Source organism: Natrix helvetica (assembly GCF_964273705.1).
Source record: "Natrix helvetica genome assembly, chromosome: 5".
Classification (NCBI taxonomy): Eukaryota; Metazoa; Chordata; class Lepidosauria; order Squamata; family Natricidae; genus Natrix; species Natrix helvetica.
In genome coordinates, this window is record NC_138551.1 from 40,921,438 (window position 1) to 40,942,650 (window position 21,213).

Sequence of the window (21,213 nt, forward strand, 5' to 3'; positions counted from 1 at the left end):
CAATGCAGAATAACCCTTAATAAGGCATTTTAGAATATTTAGAAGAAAGTATTCAACACTTGTGAAAACACTCTGTTTAATCAAATGTAAAAAAATATGTAAAAAAATACAGGAATCAATTATTAAAGATTTAGATAACTGGAGTCATATAAGCAGGAGATTTTCTGCTTTATTTGGAGGTGGGATAAATAACTTTTGCAGTTCATTCTGATTACATGATCTTACAGTCAAAAGACATCAGAAATATGAGAGACAACTAAGTATGTCTTCATCTTGTACAGAATGCAATTAAAAGCAGTTTTTTTCAGCCATGTCTGCCTGACATCAGACTTTTAGACAATGAATGGCAGCTATGAGAACATCAAACTACTTGTTTAAAAATAAAATTAACTATCGGATATTGTCTTATTAGCACAAATCATGCTTCTGACACCCATAAATGAAATAATCTGTAAAGTGTGACACTGGGTGAACTTTTTTTAAAAATAGAGATGAATAACCATTCAATTTTTCTCCAAGAGAAAGGGACATTTGTTGATGATGAATGCTTTTGTTACCCTCCATAAAAGACAGTAATGATTCATTGAATGATGCAAAATGCAAATATACACAACTGATCTTGCCTGTCTTAAATCATGCCAACTATCTCTGCTGTACAAACAGAAATCCATTATTCACTTCTTTTAGAGGCCACTACTGTACCAATCTTCAGAGAGATTCTTATATGGATGGCGGGGTATATTATTTGACTTGTTAAAAACAGGAAATTCAACTGCAGAATGTAGTAGCAAGAATCTTTTCTTAAGGCAATGGGAAAAAATGCTAAAATAGTATTTTTATTGCAGCAACTGATAAAACAGAAGCAATTCTTTCATATTACTAACTAGATATTTAAGAGTAGGGTTACTAGATAATTGAATAGACATGAACAATTGGAAAAGGGTAAAAAGGAGGACACATTTAACTATTTAATTTTACAATGTTAAATTGCAGTAAAAAACTGAAAAAATGTACATATATGTATATGACAGTTCTTTTTCCAGCATCAGAAATACTGATTTCTCAATGGTAGGACTATGCGGTTAGGAGACAAAAGTGTGTAACTGATAATGATTGCATCAATTTTGGACAGCAGTGCAAGTTGGTGGGAGAACACTAATCAACTAATTAAAGTCACAGAGCAGAGCTTACTAACTTGTGGCTGGCTCTTATTGGGAAAGCATCACACTAGGAGAAAGCTGTTCTGGAAGAAATAAGCTTGTTAGATAAAAAGTCAGACAATATTTGATTTTAAGGCCATGCCGGCTAACAGACGACATGAGGATACAATTGAGGATACCTTGCCAGAAGTCTAGTAACTCTTGTTAAGGGACTACTACCCTCAAGACTTGAACACAATAGCAATTTCCAACTTGTATTTCCCAGCAAGTATTATTAAGAGGTATAGAGCTATATATATATAGCTACTGGAGGTAATATAGATCCAATGTGAATGAAAAACCTGTAAATAACTGAAGATAGGAAACATGGCAGTTGATAGCCACTTGATATGTTCTGGAATCAGTGGTATTGAAAATAAAATCTAATAGCTGTAAAAGAACCAACATGCTCAAAAGACTGATATTAGAAGATAAGACTATGTGTGCAGACATGTCTAATAAAATGCCTTGAGTTTCAATAATAAACTCATCAGTAGTGCTCTGTCTTCCATTTAGTACTTCATTTTGCTTTAATGAATTTATATTAAACTACCAATTCTAACTTCAGTGGGAAAACTGAGGAATGATTTTAAAAAAAACCTGCTGTTACATTTCTCCCCCTAGAAATTTGAATACTTTTGCCAATATTTTGCATTGTAGCTGGCAGCCCACACAAGTTTACAGTCCGGAAGTTGGATTGACAGAGAAGGCAGCAGTGGGAATGGACTGAGCAAAGAGACAGAATCCAGTGGAGACTGTGATGATGAAGATGGATGCCAAGGATCAGGTGATAAAAGCTACACAAAAGGTAGGGCTATTAATTTTGCTTATATGCACTTATAAAGTTTACCAAAGCTGGGTTGTCTATGCAATTATCTCTATAGTCTATATCAACATAAACCATGGTTGAACTCAATGTGAATAAACCTTACTTCTTCCAAGACCCAGACCTATCCTCTTCAGCAGAGAGTTTTGCTCTCAAATTTAGTTAACTCTAGCCTCCCGACTATAATTTGATTTTTTAGCCAGTCAAGCATGCATTATAAACTTCATTTATTAACACTAGCCATTAGTTAATTTTAAATCATGATCACAAGAAGAGATTAAATATATTCAAGATGAGGAACATCAACAACTCCTGTTTGTGTCTTTTGTGAGCTGAGAAAATGTATTCTTATAACTTTGATGATTTAATTTTAGACATAAGAACTACCAATAAGACCATTTTGATTTAAGAACTTTGAAATATAAGATTCAATAGCATTGCTACTAACTTTATAAATTTGAATGTTGTGAGACAAGTATGTAGAGTATCCAAAGCTATTGTCACTATTTAAAATGTTTACAGGCTACTGTAAGATTGTTCTTCCATTGTCTCTGGGTTGTTTGTTTGTGTGTGTGTGTTTGCTTGTTTGTTTGCTTGTATTCTTTGAAAGATATGGTCCCTCTTGTTTCTTTTTTAAAAATTTTTGAATAATTTAAAGTAAGCTTGAACTAAAAAAATGTTGCTTTTTAGGATTAGAATTCTAGGAGAGCAAGTTCTTAATTTTAAGTAAGGTTGCAGTTAAATATTTAATTAAAGCAATTATTTTAGTGTTAAAGTTTAGCATAACAACTCTTGCACAATTTTCATTTCTCTTTGTTCAGCAGGATTTGTTTTTAATTTAATAAATGCTTTAAGTAAATTGTTTGCATTTCAAATTAGTCCAAATTAAACTGCAGCCAGGTGCTGCAGTGTAAATTTTAATTGCTATACTTTCAATGCAAATACTTTGTTTTTGTTTGGTTTTTGTTTTAGTCATCCAATAATATACAAGAAAGCACTTTAAAATTGGCTTACTATCACAAAAATAGTGTTTGAAAGTTGTCCATGTTTTTCCTATGATAATGTAATGGATTTGGAAGAAATGAGGTGGAATAAAGAGAGAGAACACTCTTTTTGTAGAAATTATGTCTATAAAAATATAGCCCAAATAAATTGCAGTGAAGAGTCTACTCTCATTAAATGTAGCAATTCCTTCTTAATAGCATTATAATGGTGTTTTGTCATTAAAATATTTACTATTTAAAATTATTAATAAAATAATAAATAATAATAAAACATTATTAATAAAATAATATATGTAAATAACTGAGGTTACTTGTGCATTTCTTTTCCACATTTAGATTTAATTGCATAACTTTCCTTTAAAGAGTAATAAGATTTTTTCAGAATTATAATAATTCTTTCTATGTAGGGGATAAGCCATGATGTCTGTGATGTTACAAGATTTTTGGAGTAATTATTTTGGGCATTATGTATAAGGCATTTAGATATTATTTATATGGGTTGAACAATGAAATAAATCTTAATTGTTTCAGTTAGGTTTGATATTGTAGACATATGTATTTTGCCATTTAGATACATCAGAATCTTTGTTCAAGAATGAAAAAGAAAAAAATTTTGCTGCAATTTTTCTGTACTTTGATATAGTTTCTTTTCTTAAACTGTAGCAAAAACTGTGGTAATAATTATTAATGCAGAAGTTTTAAAAGGATCTGAATAAAAACATGAAGAATCAGGTATCAATGACAAGGGGTCTTGATAATAATATATGATTATAGGAAGCATACAAGGGAACAATAATAAACTGAAGTTACCATCCCTTCCATGTTTACGACCTCTCTCAATGCCTCAGGTTTGCTATTGTGTGACTATACTCAATCTAGTCCAGGGCTCTTTTTATATTTTTGCATAATTGAAATTCTACCATTGTCTTTTTTTTTTAAAGTAAGAATATTATCTGTCTCTATGCCATTTACTGTACGAGTTTATTCGTGATAGCCAGCACCTTAGGACAGCTCAGAAACCCACTGGAAGTCACTGCAGCTAGCAGACTGGTAATATGGTATTTGTATTACAGCATATGCCAAACCTACATTGCTATGTTCTGAACTAGTAGTATTAATGGGAGGCAACTGAGATGTGAGTCAACAAGACCTCACATCCAGTAATTAGGCACAATTAGTATGCAAGATAAACTGTGCAAAGGTCATCATAACTACGGTTGTCACCTGGTGATGAAGCAGGAACCATGGTAGGAGGTGCCAACATTGCAGCGTTACAATGTACGGTCTTGACACTCCGAGACCGCCGCTGACACTTTTGCCGCTGGACGGTCCATTTGGACCTAAACCGTCCTGTAGAGACGGTAATCAGGAAGACGAAGACTTGCTGGTCTCAGGGACACCGCAAAGTCCCTGATTGACCCAAGGGAAGCTCTTCAAGCCGGCGATAAACAGGCAGCCCCAGACTGATGAAGTCGGGATGGCTCCAGAAGGAAGGAAGTGAAAAGAGAAAGTGAGTCCATCTGGTGAGGTATTTTTTCTATTTTGGGAAAGACTGCCCAAAGAAACTTTTAAAGCCAAATTAGATCCTTAAGCAAAAGAATTAAGCAGTGAAATTAACTTATATTGGATTGCTTTGGAAAGCTCTTTGTAACTATACTTTGTGGATTGAAGTGGTCGTAACGTTTCTCGTTTCTCCTCTTAAAGTGAACGGATTAATTTTTTTCTTCTGCTTCTTGTTACTTTATTTTTTGACTTCTGGATTAAAATCTTCCTTTTTATTTTAACAATTCTTCCTATTACTTATTAAATTTCATTAAAGAATTTTGTTTCCTATAAGCCAGAGATAAATATTAGAAAGTGAAAAGTAGCAACACTGCCACTCGGAGGTCAGAGGCTGGAGTTTTTGAAACAACGTATCTCTTCTTTTTTCCTCTTTGATCTTACTGACTTTGTAGCTGAAGGGTTTGCAATTTGTTTACAGAAACTGATAAAGAGCCAAGGGCACGAATTGTTTTGGCAGGTGCTTTTGAGAACTATTTTGGCAGGGAAGAGAAAGGGAGAAAAAAACAGAACCCTTCTCCTTTGAAGAGCATAAAAGAACTTGTGTTTAAGTCAACCTAAAATAAAAAAATAAAAGAGACCTGGAAGGCTAGAGTGGCAGTGGGTAGTATTTTTTTTTCTTTTCCTTCTTCTTTTTTGGAAACATGGATCAATATTCAGATGAGGAAACCTTAAAATCCCAAAATATCTTGGCTGGAATTCAAAATCTATTGGAAGGATATGGGAGAATTGAGAAGAAGTTGGAAAAACTAGTGTTCCGCAGAGCAAAAGATGAAGGGGTTACAGCTTAATGATATACACATGTACTGGCAAACTAGCAAAAGAAATTTGGATATAAATTGCAAATTGCAATCTGGAAAAAAGAACTATAAATTTTATTAACAAACTTTTATTTAGATTTTGTCATAAAGGTGTAATGTTTTTTGGGTTTGACGAGAGGAGGTGGGATATAAATAGTAAATGATTTTTAGCCAATTATAATAACAACAAGGAAATCTCAATGGATATTGTTTAATAATATATACATGCTCAGGTATTGGCAAAAGCAACTTGGATACAAACTCCAAACAGCGAGTTGGGGGAGGGGAAAGGAAGGGGAAGGTTTAGAAATTTTATTAATTGACTTTTACTTAGAATATGTCATAAAGTTGTAATGTTATTGGACAATTTTGAAATAGCGAATGAAGGCCATTATGTGGTTGTGTCTTTAAGTATGAATGATTTGAGGTAAAAGCACGTTCAAATAATTGTAGTCAAATGAGAATTGTGGTACATTGATAGTAAGACATACAAATATTTTTGATTTAAAGTGTATAATTTAATATGAACTATAAGTAATGACTTTGGAAGAAATGCACGAAAGTTATCTGTAACCAATCAACATGCTTTCTACAAGATGTAATGAAGGATGATTCTTTTTTTGTGTTTCTGTTTAATTAAAATAAATTTTTAAAAAAGCAGGAACCATGGTAAAGTTAAGGGTGGAAAACCGATGGATCTCCTTGGCATTAAAGTCCATAGTCATTTGGCCTTGCCACAATTTATCCAAAGGCTATTCTCCCCCATCCATGGTCTCTAAGCTGGGACAAAACCTTGGTTGGGAAAGACTCGCCCAGTTAATCTAGGGCAGAGAAATACAGCTGGTTATCATAAGCATTCTGATGACATCATACACCATATCAATATAAAGACACAACTACCACTTTAAAACATGATTTTCCATTCTGGCAATAACAACTGTGCAAAATGTTGCAACGTCCAATATTCCTATTTAGATTTCAACCAGCAAGTCATGATATTTCCCAAGATACTCAATTGTTTTTTCCATGAGGATTATGTAATTCTTGCTACACAATGGTATGTGTTCAGATGATACATTTGCCATTGGCATACACAAATTACACATCTTCCTTTGATATGCAAATGGATGGCTTTTAAAAACAAGGTTCATGATATTATCCTGCCTCATTTATGTCACATCTCAACAGCTATTAAAAATTAATATATTTCTGTCACTGTTCATTCATTATCAATCTCTTTTTTCCCATGTCAGGAACCTTTTAGCCCTCATTATTATGATTGTCTCTGCTTATGCTCCTATGTTCCTTTTCATCAACAATATAGGGAATAAACTACTATCTTAATCAGTCTTCAGTCCCAGGTGCCATATTCTCAGGTTGCACCAAGATGTTATGTCTCTAAATATGTAATGGTAAAACTGATGTTTTTGGTAACAATTATTTCATCAATATTCAATGAGCATAACATCTGTTGGCAGCTTGCCATGGCTATTACTGGTTTGTCATCTCAGCAGCTTTCAACCTCCTCGTCATATTCGTATATTTTTTAAATTATATTTTCTCTGCTTTCATAATTATTAGAAAATAATTTCATCTTTCTGAAACTCCAGGTTTTTTTCATTTGTTTTTGTTTGGGGGGGGGGGGGTGATTTCCTGTATATCACAAGATTAGTTGTTTTCAACTGGGACTCTTTATAATCTTTACAAATGGTTGTAAAGTGTTGTGTTGGCTCAGTGTTGTGCTGCTGTCAATGGTTTATTCTGTTCAAGGAGAGCCTAATAGTTTATGGTTTAACCCCTTACCCACCCCAGACACTACCTCAGATTCCTCAGTGGAACTCCTCTAATGATGACTTGATTTCTTAATTGGTCCCATTATTAACACAGTGGGTTTATTCTTTCCTCACTGTTTCTTAGAAAACAGGCGTATTGGCAGAGTCAGTGTTTGAATGGCACACAAATTAAGGGGAGAGGAAACGCTACATGCAACAAGACAGAGGATTTAGATTATCCTAAACTAATAGTTTCATCTTCAGGCCACATTGTTAGCTAATTGATTTTACACTAGCTCTTTTGAGGAATTATTGCCTGAACCCAAGTAGGAGGAACTGAATTGCACTTGAAGGCCTCCTTCATTGTCTTTGCAAATGCTGTCCCTACTCTGAACTGCCTCACATTGAACAAGCAGGCCCCTAAAGGGTTGTTAAACATTTTCAACCAAGCACATTTAGAATCCTTCTAAATTATTAGGAACTTTAATGAGCCAAGCATGCTTCCAACATTTCTCTCCAAATCTTCACACTTAGTGATGTCAAAGACAGACCAACAAGTCTGGAAATAATTTAGTGGAACTCATAGGTATGGTCCCACTCGTGCATTCATGGTTTCATGCAATAAAACCAGGGACTACTAAGAAAATTAAAACTTAATATGACATTTCTACTAGTTCTGCACAGAAAACCTATAATTTAGCATATCAACTTCATCCCATCCTGCAGCTGTTATAGGATAAATCATAGCAGCTGTGGCAACAGCATCATATACGGGATACTGTATGTCAAATGAACACTGGGGATATGTTGAATACTAAAAAGACTGTCATTCAGCACATGTGACAGACATCTGAATATAGAGAAATATGCTTTTTCTATCAGGGATAACAATGGTGCAGTGATTGGACCAAGTACAACACATGCAGTTTTAATTTTCTAATTTATAATCTATGCACAGGAATGCTAATGTGTTTATTTAGACTGAAACTATTTTCAGGAGCATCCAGCACTTTTATCTTGACACCAAGCTATATAGGGCTTTAGGAGTAAAAATCAGCATTTTCAATTACAGGCAGCCAATTCATGACTTGCAGTATAAGTATAGTATGTTCATGGAATTTAACTAATTCCAATTAGCATGTGAATCACTTCATTTTTGTACAAACTACAATTTTTGAAATTTCTGTTTGTATGTTCTCAGTCAACTCTGGTATTGCATTCATGAAAGGATGGGAGTGACCTTACAGAGCAGTCCCTAACCTTTGTGTGTTCCTAGATGGTCCAGCTACTGCTGGAAATGCTGGTGGAAACTGTACCCTTTAGATACAAGTTTCAATTTTACCAGATGGAACTAAAAACCAAGTCAAGATCACATGTATGAATTACTACAAACTGTTTCATATAAAACTGTTTTTAAAATCATTTCAAAAATTGTCCAAAAAGGATCCAAATAATTCCTTTCTTCTAATATGCTCTGTTTCTGTCTTCTCATCATAGCCTCAAGAAACCTATCTAAAAATAAAAATTATGGTTATCTCACACAGTTGGATCTAGGGGGATTTTCTTAAGATATGGGGAGCCTATAGCCTCTTCAAGGTAGCAGGAAACTGTTTCCTCTCACAATGAGGCATTGTTTACTTCCAGGATTCTGCTGACCACACACAATGAGGAGGAGCCAGGAGCCAACTTACAAGTGGCAGGAGATAAACTAGGAAGTATCCTATCAATTTTATCTGAGTTCACAGGCTAGAAGAAGTCTCTGATACTATGGCAAGATTATCACTCCAGAGCTAAATATTATGTCTGCCAAATTCATATCATTCAACAATTGTTCCAAAACAAAAATACCTAGGGCTCCAATAGGTACCAGCCCATGTTCAACATAAAGGTCATGCGCTCTTTACCTCCAGATCCTGAATCATGGAGGTTGATGTTACCAGCATAAAAAGGTAAGGAAACTACAATGGAAATTTGGTCAAAGAGCTAGGAAAGGATCAGGCTCAGAACCATCCAAATCTCAGAGGAAGTATGAATCTAACTACCCTGTTGGGCTGACATTTTGAGCAGTGTATAAATATTTCAACTTTTTTTTATAGTAGCATGTTCAAATTTAGTATCTTTAGATTTTCATTGTTAAAAGAATATCGTCTGTATAAGTAGCACAATTGTCTTCAAATTCCTTTGAGCCACTCTTTGTCTATTGAAAGACTAGTCTGGAATATTAAATTCAAATATAAGAGACTGCCAGTTTACAGAGTTTTTCCCTTTCCTACCGATATTTGTAGTCAGTGATATTCGATGGTAAATGAAAGGAGAGGTCTAACCAGACTATTATTAGGAGTGGATATTTCATTGTCTTCATTTTGATTTTGTAATAAAATCTAACTACTGTAGAATATTACAGACTAGATTGAAACTTCCAATGCCCTATTCTGGTCAGTTCTGAGGAATTCTACCAGAGCAACTCCTTTTAACTCAACTCTAATAGAAACAGAGATATTTTGGATTTTCCTCCCAAAACCCTGAAGAAAAATACAATACGTTAGTGCTAATCCTGGAATATAAGAAGCAACTATACTGGAAAATTTTGTAGGAATGGAATGTTTCTTCTTCTCAGTCTGTTTCAATTTCTCATGCTTATATTAGCCAAAGATCCTCTAATCTGTATGAACGTACTATCTATAGCTTGCCCATCGTATTTGATTGGATCCCCTACACATGGTTTTAAAAACTGTACTACAAGTGAACAGCAGAAGCAGTTTTTCTTCCTCTACTTTTCTATTTATAATGTTACATTTGTCAAAGTATTTTGAAGATAGCATTTCATGACTATAGCAACTGTTTCTTTATATGGTAGCTGCATACATGTAGCTACAGATGGCTTCAATATTTTTATGTAGCCATTTGTAAACTTTGAAAATAGATGTTTGCTTAGTTCTGAACCATAAATTACTTTTCCCTCTAGCCCAAACATGCTTTCTGAAGGAAAGTAATTTTCTCACAGAACTTGGTAGGCAACCAGCACCAATGAGGCATTGAAATCTAATGAAGTAACTAAAATGTGAAACCCAAGAAGAATATTAAAATAATCTAACAAATCTTGAGCACCCAAATTCACTTTCAGCATAAAATACATTATCTTCAAGTTGACTGAATTATTCAGTAAAAGGTTCATACACACACACACACAGAGAGAGAGAGAGAGAGAGAGAGAGAGGGAGAGAGAGAGCGCTTGGAAAGCTGTTTCTATCCATCAGGGGTTTGTCACTAGGACTATTAAAACTTGTGATCAAAATTTTGATAATATATTGAGAACTGGAAACATTAGTTTAGATCAGTATGTAAAAATAAGATGTAAAAATAAGCCAACTTTCAAGCCTGATGCAGAAGTAGAACTCTTGGTTTGTATTCTGGTGCCTTAACCACTAGATCAAAGCAAATTCTCCTCAAAAAAGGAGAAAAATCATTGTTTCAAAAAATGAAAAGAAGACATAATTTGCCCACAATAGAGACTACTTTTCCAAAAGACATAGATTCTTTTCAAATTGGATTTCAAAGAACTTTCCTCCTAAAGTTTAAAAAGTAGAGATACTGTATTAAAAAATACTTTTTAGGATCATAATCCTTTGAGTTTATTTATAAATGAAAATACAATATTTTTTAAGATAAACATTGAATGAAGCAACAGTGAAGGATTTAAAAAGAAAATATTTTTTTGAAAATAATCGATATAGAGGCATTGGTTTAAGAATGTTTTGGAATATAAGTAAAACTTTTATTAGAGGTAACATAACAGCAAACTTTAAAAAGAACAGTGAAAAGATTTTGAGATTCAAGCTATCCTAGGACAAATAAAGAGAAAAGAAGAAGCTTCTGATTGAATGTTAAAACTAAGAAATTTGCAGTATTTCACTAAATTACTCCTCACCATGAATGGAAATTTGACTGTGACATTCAGCCAGATCCATATGCTTAAAACTGGTCTACCAGTTTCCAGTGCATTTCTTTGAAATTCAGCACGAGTATTTGATTTGAGACCTGTAATGCTGGCTTGTTTTCACTGTGGCTTTTCCTCAGTCCCCTGAACAGTTTTATTGCTGTTTTTTTAGTTACTCCTATTGGCTGAAATCTTGGGAGAATAATACAGGAACCTTTTTTTTTAAAAAAAACTTGCAACTAAGATACTTTGATTGAATTACATTTTGAAACTGAAGATAAATCTTTTTTTCCTATACCCAAGTGCCCAGTGTCAAGTCTACAGTTTGTTCATCTTCCAAACTGATACATCCCTGAAGTCTGCAATCCATTTTTCATTTCAGGTAAATAAATTTCCACTTCCTGATACTGTGCTTCCTGAGAACATAACACATTTTTCTTGATCAAGGTGGATTTTAAGGGAGGGAAAAACAAGCAAATACTGTATGCTTAGCTGTGATACTTAGAATTACTGTATATGATCATCTGTATACAGTATTTGAGTTTAAAAAATAAAGATATATAGCATGTATTTGAAGGCGAGAACTGTAGAGGTCAGGGACAAACTTACATGCAGTTTTTCTTTCCAGGTAGAACTTTTGTTTTAACTTTATATTTGAGATTTTTTTTGTAGATGTCATCTTAAACCAATAAATTTTAAGTAAGAAAATCATAAACTTTATTTATGTGTGTGTTTTTATGCCACTCATTTGAGAGGCTCTGGGTGGCTAATCATTTCAAAGATTAAAAATAATCCTCTCAAAAAGAAGAAACTAAACTAAACTAAACCACCAGCAATATCAAAACTATCAAAATCTACAAAGTCATTGTCTGACAGTTTCAGCCAATGATCACAGTGTACATTGCTCCAGGATTAAATAGAACAGCCAGAACTTAACTGTGTTCCTGAAACTTGGGAAGGAAGAACTGGGGCTATTTGAGAAGATGTTTTTCTATTACTTCCAAATGCATTGTAATTCTCTTCAACATTTTCATGTGGTTGGGACCCAGACTGAGTTGACCCTGTCCAACTTAATCAGCAGACGAATACAGAAGAAGGTTGTCCTGTAAGTAACACAGTCTGGAATCATGTCAGACTTTAATCCTAGTAATCAGCACCATGATTAGCACTGGAAAGCCTCCTGTCAACCAAGGCCATTTTTGACAGAGTGAATTACATGAGTATATCAGAATACACCTATCATCACCAGAGAAACCACACAGGTAGTACTAGCTTCAGCTTTCATTGCTTTCCCAGGACAGTCTCATATTATAACATATGGCAATAGTCTAACCACTGATTAACCACTGACTAAAGGCATGGTTGACTGTGAGCAAGACTTGCCAATCTAGGAATAGATAGAGACAAAATGTAACTATAATAATTGTTCATTTAATTATTTCTCTTTAGTTATTAAAAATGGCCATTCTTTAAAAGAACATTTCAGTCCATTTTGCACCAAATCATTATTTACATTTGGCTATTAAACAGGGATGTATTAAGTACTGAAAGTTCCCTGTAGTTTTTTCTTGGAAATAGCTCAATTGAAGCAAATTGATTGACTTTTGGTCTATTTGCATCGAGAGTGTCAGGTCAACAATACCCAATACCCAAACTCAATGAATAAACAATTGCTTTATCCCAAAGAAAGGTACCAAGTAATAAATCATGTTAAATATTATGGGCCAAATATACAAACATACCTGATGCTTCATTAGATTGCCTAGCCAAATTTTTGCTTATGTTGTTGGCAGCAATCTTTCAAAGTCTTTGCAAGGGTGGATTCCGGTGTCTTCTACTGTCGGTTTGCTCAGGGACGCGCTTTGCACACATGTGTGTTTAATGCACACTACGTGTGCATGCACAGAAGCAAAAAACAAGATGGTGGCACCTATGGCACTGACGATAGAACCAGTTCATGGGCATAGTAGGCCATGTTACTATCTACTCAGCTGAACTGATCCGAATCAGTAGGAACCCATTTCTGGGTCTTTGGTATGGTTTTATGGAACTTATTGACTAAATATCTTCAACTGAGTTATATCGCATGCAGCTATCTTCCAGAGATAATGTTAATAACAGAAATCATTTTTTTTCTAAACACAGCAGAGGGACATACTGCTGGTACAATTTATGAAGCCTATCTGGCTGTGTTCACTTGTAATCTGCAAAATTTAATGGGGTGTAATTCTGTAGGATGTTTTCTCTTGGGAGTTAACTGAACCACAGGTTTGCAGACGTCTGAAAAAGTGATTTTACATGCACTGAAAGTCGGGACACACTCCTATAGAATCATATTAGAAACCTCAGTGACATTATACTGAATTTCTTTGAAAGAAATTCCAAAAGCAAATTCTCTCTGTTGAAGAGCTTAAATAAGCCAGATCCACTTACAACCGATTAGAAAAAAGTTTGGGTGTGGTTACATACATAAATCCAGGTATTTCATATTGTATGTTCTCCTCATACAATATGAAATCCCGGAACAGGCTTCAGGTGTACCAGGGATGATATGTTGCATTTTCCAATATATTATTAATCTTAGCAATTAGATTATTTTGCATTTCTTTTTATTATTGTTACATAAATCTGCCTTTCTCTGATTTCCATTCTTCCTCAATTACTTATGATTAATAAGATAATTTCTAACATAAATTCAGGAAATGTGATGTGTGCAGCTAATTGGTTCAATTATACATAATACCTCTTTCTCTAATATGGCACAATACAATCTCTCTCCCTCCCTCCCTCCCTCCCTCCCTCCCTCCCTCCCTCCCTCTCTCTCTCTCTCTCTCAAATGTCAGTGGGATTATGCATGGTTTCATCACAATTTTTTCATGTTACATAATCTTGTTTGCTTTTTAGAATGGATATTCTATCCTTCAGCAACCTTTCCAATGAGGTTTACAAAAGAAACAACATCCATATTATAAAGTATATTTTAAAACCCTGCACAAAATAATAATGATTCACGATAGAAAAAAAATATTCACAATAGATATTGGGAATATACTTTCCTTTTTAAAGGATTTTTAAAATTTTAATTGAACAAAAACACACACAAAAATCATCCTTCAATACATCTTGTAGAAAGCGTGTTGATTGGTTACAAATAACTTTTGTGCATTTCTTCCATAGTCATTACTTGTAGCTCATAATAGATTATACACTTTAAATCTAAAATCTTTATATATCTTACCATCAATATATCGCAATTCTCATTTGACTACAATTATTTGAACGTGCTTCTGCCTGAACTTATTCATTCTTAAAAACACAACCACATAATGGCACTTGTTAGCTATTTCAAAAATCCTCCAATAACATTACACTTTTATGACATATTCTGAGTAAAAAATCAATTAATAAAGTTTCTAAGCTTCCCCCCCCCCAACTGTTTAGAATATTATATCCAAGTTGCTTTTACCAATACCAGAGCATGTATATGTTATTAAACAATATCCATCAACATTTCCTTGTTGTTATTATAATTAGCTAAAAGTCATTTACTATTTATATCCCAACTCCTCTCATCAACCCCCCCCCCAAAAAAAATTACACCTTTATGACAAAACCTAAATAGAAGTTTGTTGGTAAAATGTATAGGTCTTTTTCCCAGGTCACAATTTGCAATCTATAGCCAGATTTCTTTTACTAGTTTAACAGTACAAAGCAAAATTAACTAATTTATTATTATCAACTTTCATTGTCAACCTGTATCTTTCCAATTACAAAACAGTCTTATCTCTCTTGCCAATTGTGGTGTCAGTCTTCTTTTTATCTCCTTTATAAAGTTTTTATAGATTTCTCTCCGCACTTTGTTGCTTGAAGGATCTCTCAGGTAATCTCATTGCCCTCCAATTATTTTTAAAGTTAGCTTGTTTTTGGTTATCAATCATGCTTTTGAAAGAGTTTCTCTTCTTAAATCCATCATCATTACCCTTTTTTCTTCTTCTGTATCTTGAAATCTGGGGTAGAGCTCCAATTCGTCGAAATCCCTCTTCCATGTTCCCTTCATTCCACTTTCACCCACATTTGCTCCATTAATAAATTCATCTGTTGTCTTGTCTTTATCTTCTATATCTTCATTCTCCCCTTTAGTTTTTAGGGCTCCAATCCTTTCATCTTTTGATGTGAGGAATATTAGTTTTTCCAACTTCTTCTCAATTCTCCCATATCCTTCCAATAAAATTTGAATTCCAGTCAAAATATTTTGAAATTTTAAGGTTTCCTCTTCTGAATATTGATCCATGTTTCCAAAAAAGAAAAAAAAAAGAAAAGAAAAGAAAACTAATAGCCACTGCCACATTTGCCTTCCCAGCCTCTTTTATTTTTTTAATTTTAGGTTGATTTAAGCACAAGGGTTTTTTTGTGCTCTTCAAAAGAGAAGGGTTCTGTTTTGTTTTTCCCCCTTTCTCTCCCCTGCCAAAATAGTTATCACAGGCACCTGCAAAAACAATTCATGCCCTTGGCTCTATATCAGTTTGTATAAACAAATTACAAACCCTTCAGCTACAAAGTCAGTGAAAACAAAGAGAAAAAAATAAGAAATACATTGTTTCAAAAACTCCAGCTTCCGACTTCCAAGTGGCAATGTTGCTACTTGTCACTTTCACTATCTCAGATGGAATAAAGTTCTTTAATAAAATTTAATAACCAGTAATAGGAAGAATTGTTAAAAACAAAAAGGAAGGTTTTAGTCCAGAAATCAAAAAATAAAGTAACAAAGAGCAGAAAAAAAAGGTTGATCCATTCACTTTAAGAGAAGAAACGAAAAACATTACGAGCACTTCAATCCACAAAATATGGTTACAAAGAAAAATGCTTTCCAATGCAATCCAGTATTAATTAATTTTGCAGCTTAATTCTTGCTTGAGGATCTAATTTGACTTTTTTTTTAAAAAAAAGGTTTTTTTGGGCAGTCTTTCCCAAAATAGAAAAAAAATCTCACCAGATGGACTCACTTTCTCTTTTCACTTCCTTCCTTCCGGAGCTGTCCCGACTTCATGAGCCTGGGGCTGTCTGTTTACCGCCGCTTGAAGAGCTTCCCTTGGGTCAATCAGGGACTTTGCGATGTCCCTGAGACCAGCAAGGCTTTGTCTTCCCAGTCACTGTCTCTATGGGATGGTTTAGGTCCATCTGGACCATCCAGCGGCAAATGTGTCAACGGTGGTCTTGGAGTGTCAAGACTGCACATTGTGTCATCGTGACATGGCTCCTCCTTCCAATATTGGGAATGTACTTTCATTGTAACAATAAAAATACCACCAGAGTGTGTGCAATTTTTTTCTCCACAATTGCTTCTTGGGAGTGTTGGCCTGGTATGATGAAAGAAGAGACAAAAATTAAGCCAAGTGTTTTGATCATGTGGTTTCCAATTAAGAATTGATTGATCTGAACACATAGAGAGAAAATTGAATGTGTTTTACAAATATCTGATTGCATCTAGTCTTTACTTCATTGTTTCAAATGAAGGTCAATGCAAAAATTATACTTAAAAAAAAGACCTGGGACATGTAACATTCAAGATGATAGAGAAAAAGTTCAGCCTCTTCTCTGTGTGAAAATCCTTTGGCTGTCTGAAGATTGCTATCCCTCGCTCTTCTGTACCCAGTTCCTTTCTTTCTCTTTTCAACCTACCTAACACTTGGTTTTCACATTTTTTACTATCTTGGTCAACCTCTCTGAATTTAATACTTATGTCTCGATGATATGCTCCGCAAACACATTTGGTTTGTGCGTTGGTTCAAACAAAGAGTTGTTAGCTATATAACAATGTTATAATCAAGAAACCATTCTGCTACCTCAGCTTGGGCAATGTCAGAAAAAGTGAACAATTACTGGTCATCATAAAAAAAAGATATCAAATGTGGGAAAAGCAAATTCTATAGTCATACTACCAAAACAGTGATTTTTGACAGTGCTTGTACAAATGAGGAAGGAGAAATGTAGCAACCGATGTGGCTTAGATAAAGTATCATCCATCTATTTATTCATGCTTGTCAGGTAAGGAATTTACCCCTATTCTGACACTAACAGTTGTACTGTAGAATATAATGCAGTGTTATGTATAACAGTCTAAATACAGCCTCTGTCAGTGCAGCAAGGTTTTTAGATATAATTCTATTCCACTTATTTATATGTGATTTGAACAAATGTTGAAAAGTCTCCCTCTGTGGTCAATTAAAGAATAAAGTATTAGTAGGAGTGAACACTGGGATCACTTCCTCAAATCTCAGCCAACTTTAAAATATTCTTTCTCTCAATAATTTACTAGGAGATGTAGTTAGCAGGGAAGTGAACCAAATAGCTAGTAAAGTTCTTTAGTATCTTTTAATTTTTTTTAAAAAAATAAGTAGCTATTGTACAAAGCAATGTGTCATCCAATCTTATTTCCAAGAATGATCTTGTTTCCAAGATTGATGCTGGGCCTTAAATGTCTAGTATTGACTAAATATCTAGTATTGCGCATCAAACAATGCTATAGAGCCTAGGCCAAAGCACCTATATGTCTAATATTGTCTATATTGTAGTACTTAGCATCATTCAATACTATAGTGCCTAGCCCAAGGCACTTTTGGATTAGATCCTATAGTATTGTCTCAAATATAAAGCTATTCAAAGTTCAAATAGCAGTTGAAAGCTATGTCCCAAAGGTGCTTTTTTCAAGAAGCAACTGGACTTTCTGGTTTTTCTTTTAAGACATTTTGTTTCTTATCCAAGATGCTTCTTCAGCTCTGACTGGGTAGTGGAGAATAGAAGGATTTATACTCCTTGAAGATAGCTGGACATTTGCATTCTTTTAGCGGGTTATTAGGATCACTTGGAGGTTTATCTGTGTATCAGGTCGTCTAAGAGGTGTAAATTGGTGTGGAATATTTTTGGAACTGTTGAAAGGACTATGTTGTAGATTGGAGATAGATGATGTCGTATCTATCCGCCTCTGTTGAGACAGGGCTGTTCAATTTTGACATAATGGCCTGTTTAACCCCTGTTTCAAACCACTGATCCTCTCTGTCCAAAATATGAACTTTGTTGTCTTCAAAAGAATAACTGTTGTCTTTTAGATGCAGATTGACAGCTGAATCTAGTCTTGATGTGTTTGTTTTTATGTGTTCTGCCATGCATTTATGAAGTGGTTGTTTTGTTTCTCCAATGTATATATCTGCACATGTTTCACTGCGTTGTACTGCATATACCATGTTGCTCAGTTTCTGTCTGGGAGTTTTATCCTTGGGGTAGACAAGCTTTGGGACAACCATGACCTGGATGACTAAGAATCTCCATAGACACTTCAAAGCTATGGTTTATTTGCAGATTTAGACATCTGTTCCTCCTCACAAATGACAAAAATTACATTGTAGGATGTGATATGGAGAGCTAACATTGAGGACAGGATAACTTCCCCCAGATTGTTTTATGATTAACCCCTTCTGCCATTGCAGCCAGTTTGCAAGCAGATACTCCATATGATAATGATCGCTTTGTAAGTGTCATTGTGCCATGGGTGTTTTTGTGGACTTTGAACCAAAAATATTGGGTTCCCTGTAAATAGCCACTTTTAATGGAGGCCTCAATATTTTATATGTTTTTGGGAAGTTTTTGTGCAATTGGCTTTCAGAAGAGATCTAATGGAAGCCTCACAATTCTTAGATCCTGAAGACACCAACTATATACATATGCAGTTAGATACTAAAGATTGGTCATCTGAGTTCATGCATGAATTATAGCATCAATAAGATTTAATGCACTGCATCTTAATAATGTCACCTAAACTGTGACTAAATTAATTCTATTAACTAATGCCAGAAAATGTGTTTGCATGGAGAGATAAAATCTAAAAATGTATATGAATGAATACACACATATACAAAATGCAAATATTATTTCACAGGACGCTCTGTAAAAAATGTGCAACTTGGTAAAATAAATTTCTCTAAGGGATTATGCAAACACTGAACATAGTTACAGTGCAGATTTGCTTTCCTTAGAATTCAGTTTGTGATAAATGAATACAGATAACACTGGAATAGTAATTTGGAATTGATATTATTCTTACCTTATAAAGCCATTTTAGAGGGGAAAAGGGAGAATGAATTGAACTAATGCAAATGTATTCACTATGCATGAAATTTGTACTTAGCCTTGGAAATTTAGAAAAGGCAGATAATAACCATTGCTGGAATTGTAATTACTGTCACCATTTGTAAAGCATTTATGTAAAGTACTGCACTATTGACTAATCAAGTGCAAATTGTGTGCGTTTTGTTAAATATGAAATCATCAATTTTAAAATCCTCCCATAGTTCTATAAAAATTAATTGAACTACTACCATGTTTCTTTCTCTCTATATATATATTTTTAAAGTTTGGGTTTAGATCAATGGAGCATAGTTATACTTCTGAATAATTCTGTTAGATAATTGAGAGAGAGAGAAAGTGCAAATATTCATAGTAGCCTTGGAGGTTAATACTTTGTTTATTTGTACATCTACTGATTTAAATTTGTTCATTCACAAGATAATATGACTAGGTAGATTATTCAATTGTTTCAGACTGTGGCCAATAATGAGTGGGTGTCTTTAAAGATCTATTGCCACTGTCTCCACTTTTTCATGTGCATAATTCCATGTTCTATAAAGTTAGGGAATGCATTCTTTGTCTAGAGAAGATACCTGTAAGACTTGTGGTAGCACAGTGGTTAGAATGCAGTATGAGTCTCACCAACATAAGGTTGACTCAGCCTTCCATCCTTCCAAGGTTGGTAAAATTGTCCTCCAGATTGTTGGGGACAATATGCTGAATCTGTAAACTGCTTAGAAGTGGCTATAAAGCACTGTGAAGTCATATATAAAGCTAAGTGCTGAGTGCTAGTGCTATTGGAAGTCCTCCATCCTCAAGTATGGAGTAAAGTAATTATCATGTACAAACATGCATGGTAAGAAGAAAATAAAATGGATTTTTTCCTAATTTCCTTTCATAATTCTGGAGTTTGTAGATCATCCAGAAGAGCTTGAATAGTGACAGGTTTGAAAAATGCTGCTAAGAAATTTTGTAAACAAGGGACTACCAACATTGATAGCTTTTTAAAAGGTTAAGACATATTCATGAAGAATAAGTCTAATAATAGCTGTCAGCACTAATTACATATATATTTGAAATACATATTTTATATACCATATATTTAACTGTAAATTAAATATACAGACTGTATAGGCAGCATATAAATTTAATGAAGTAAATAAATATATACATAAGTATAGGAGGAGATTATTTTATTTATCTTCAGAGACATCTAGTTGACGGCTCTAAGAACTAAATATCAGATTATATAGTCTGATATATCACAGCTCTTCTCAAGTTTTGAACTTTGTACCTTCTGTCTATGGAGATGCAGATCCAAATCATGATTGACCCAAAGGTACTTTTCAAAAGACCACTAAGCTTTCTTGGCTTTTTTCCTTGAATACATTTTCCTTTTCATTCAAGAAGCTTCTTCAGTTTTGGTTGAATGGTGGGGAATGGAAGGATTTATATTCCTTAGTAGTCATCTGGTTGTTAGCACTCTGAAAGTCAGTTGTTAGCTCTATGACAGTCATTGGGTACTTGAGGTTTATCTTTATCCTTAGGATCACCTGAATCATAGTGCAAATGGGTGTGTAACTTTCTTGAGACTGATGAAAGAACTGTGTTGTAGACGGAGGATAGATAGTGTCATATCCCTGTTGAGAGAAGACTGTTCAGTTTTAATATAGATTACCTCTTTGACCCCTCTTTTAAGCCAGTTGTCCTCTCTGTCCAGAATGTGGACTTCATTGTCTTCAAAAGAGTGACCATTGTATTTTAGATGCAGATGAACTGCTGAATCTTGTCCTGATGGATTTGTTCTCCTGTATTGTGCCATGCATTTGTGAAGTGGTCGTTTAGTTTTGTATGTATACAGATACATACATGAATATGTCTCACTGCATTACACAGTACATACCATATTATTCAGTTTGTGTTATATACTTAGTGTGGACAAGATTGTGTCTTAATGTATTCTTGGGTTTAAAGTGTGTGTTATGTTGTTGTTC

The 21,213-nt window shown here is 34.2% G+C and overlaps 1 protein-coding gene across 2 annotated transcripts in view; it reads left to right on the forward strand.

Moving 5' to 3' along the window:
• LOC309392843 (glypican-5-like) overlaps positions 1-21,213 on the forward strand; it is a 349,548-nt gene that overhangs the window by 249,076 nt on the left and 79,259 nt on the right. For both annotated transcript variants that reach the window (XM_081954332.1, XM_081954333.1), the window contains one exon: positions 1,860-2,007. In XM_081954332.1, the coding sequence (XP_081810458.1) occupies positions 1,860-2,007 (148 nt within the window). The remainder of the gene's footprint in view (positions 1-1,859; positions 2,008-21,213) is intronic.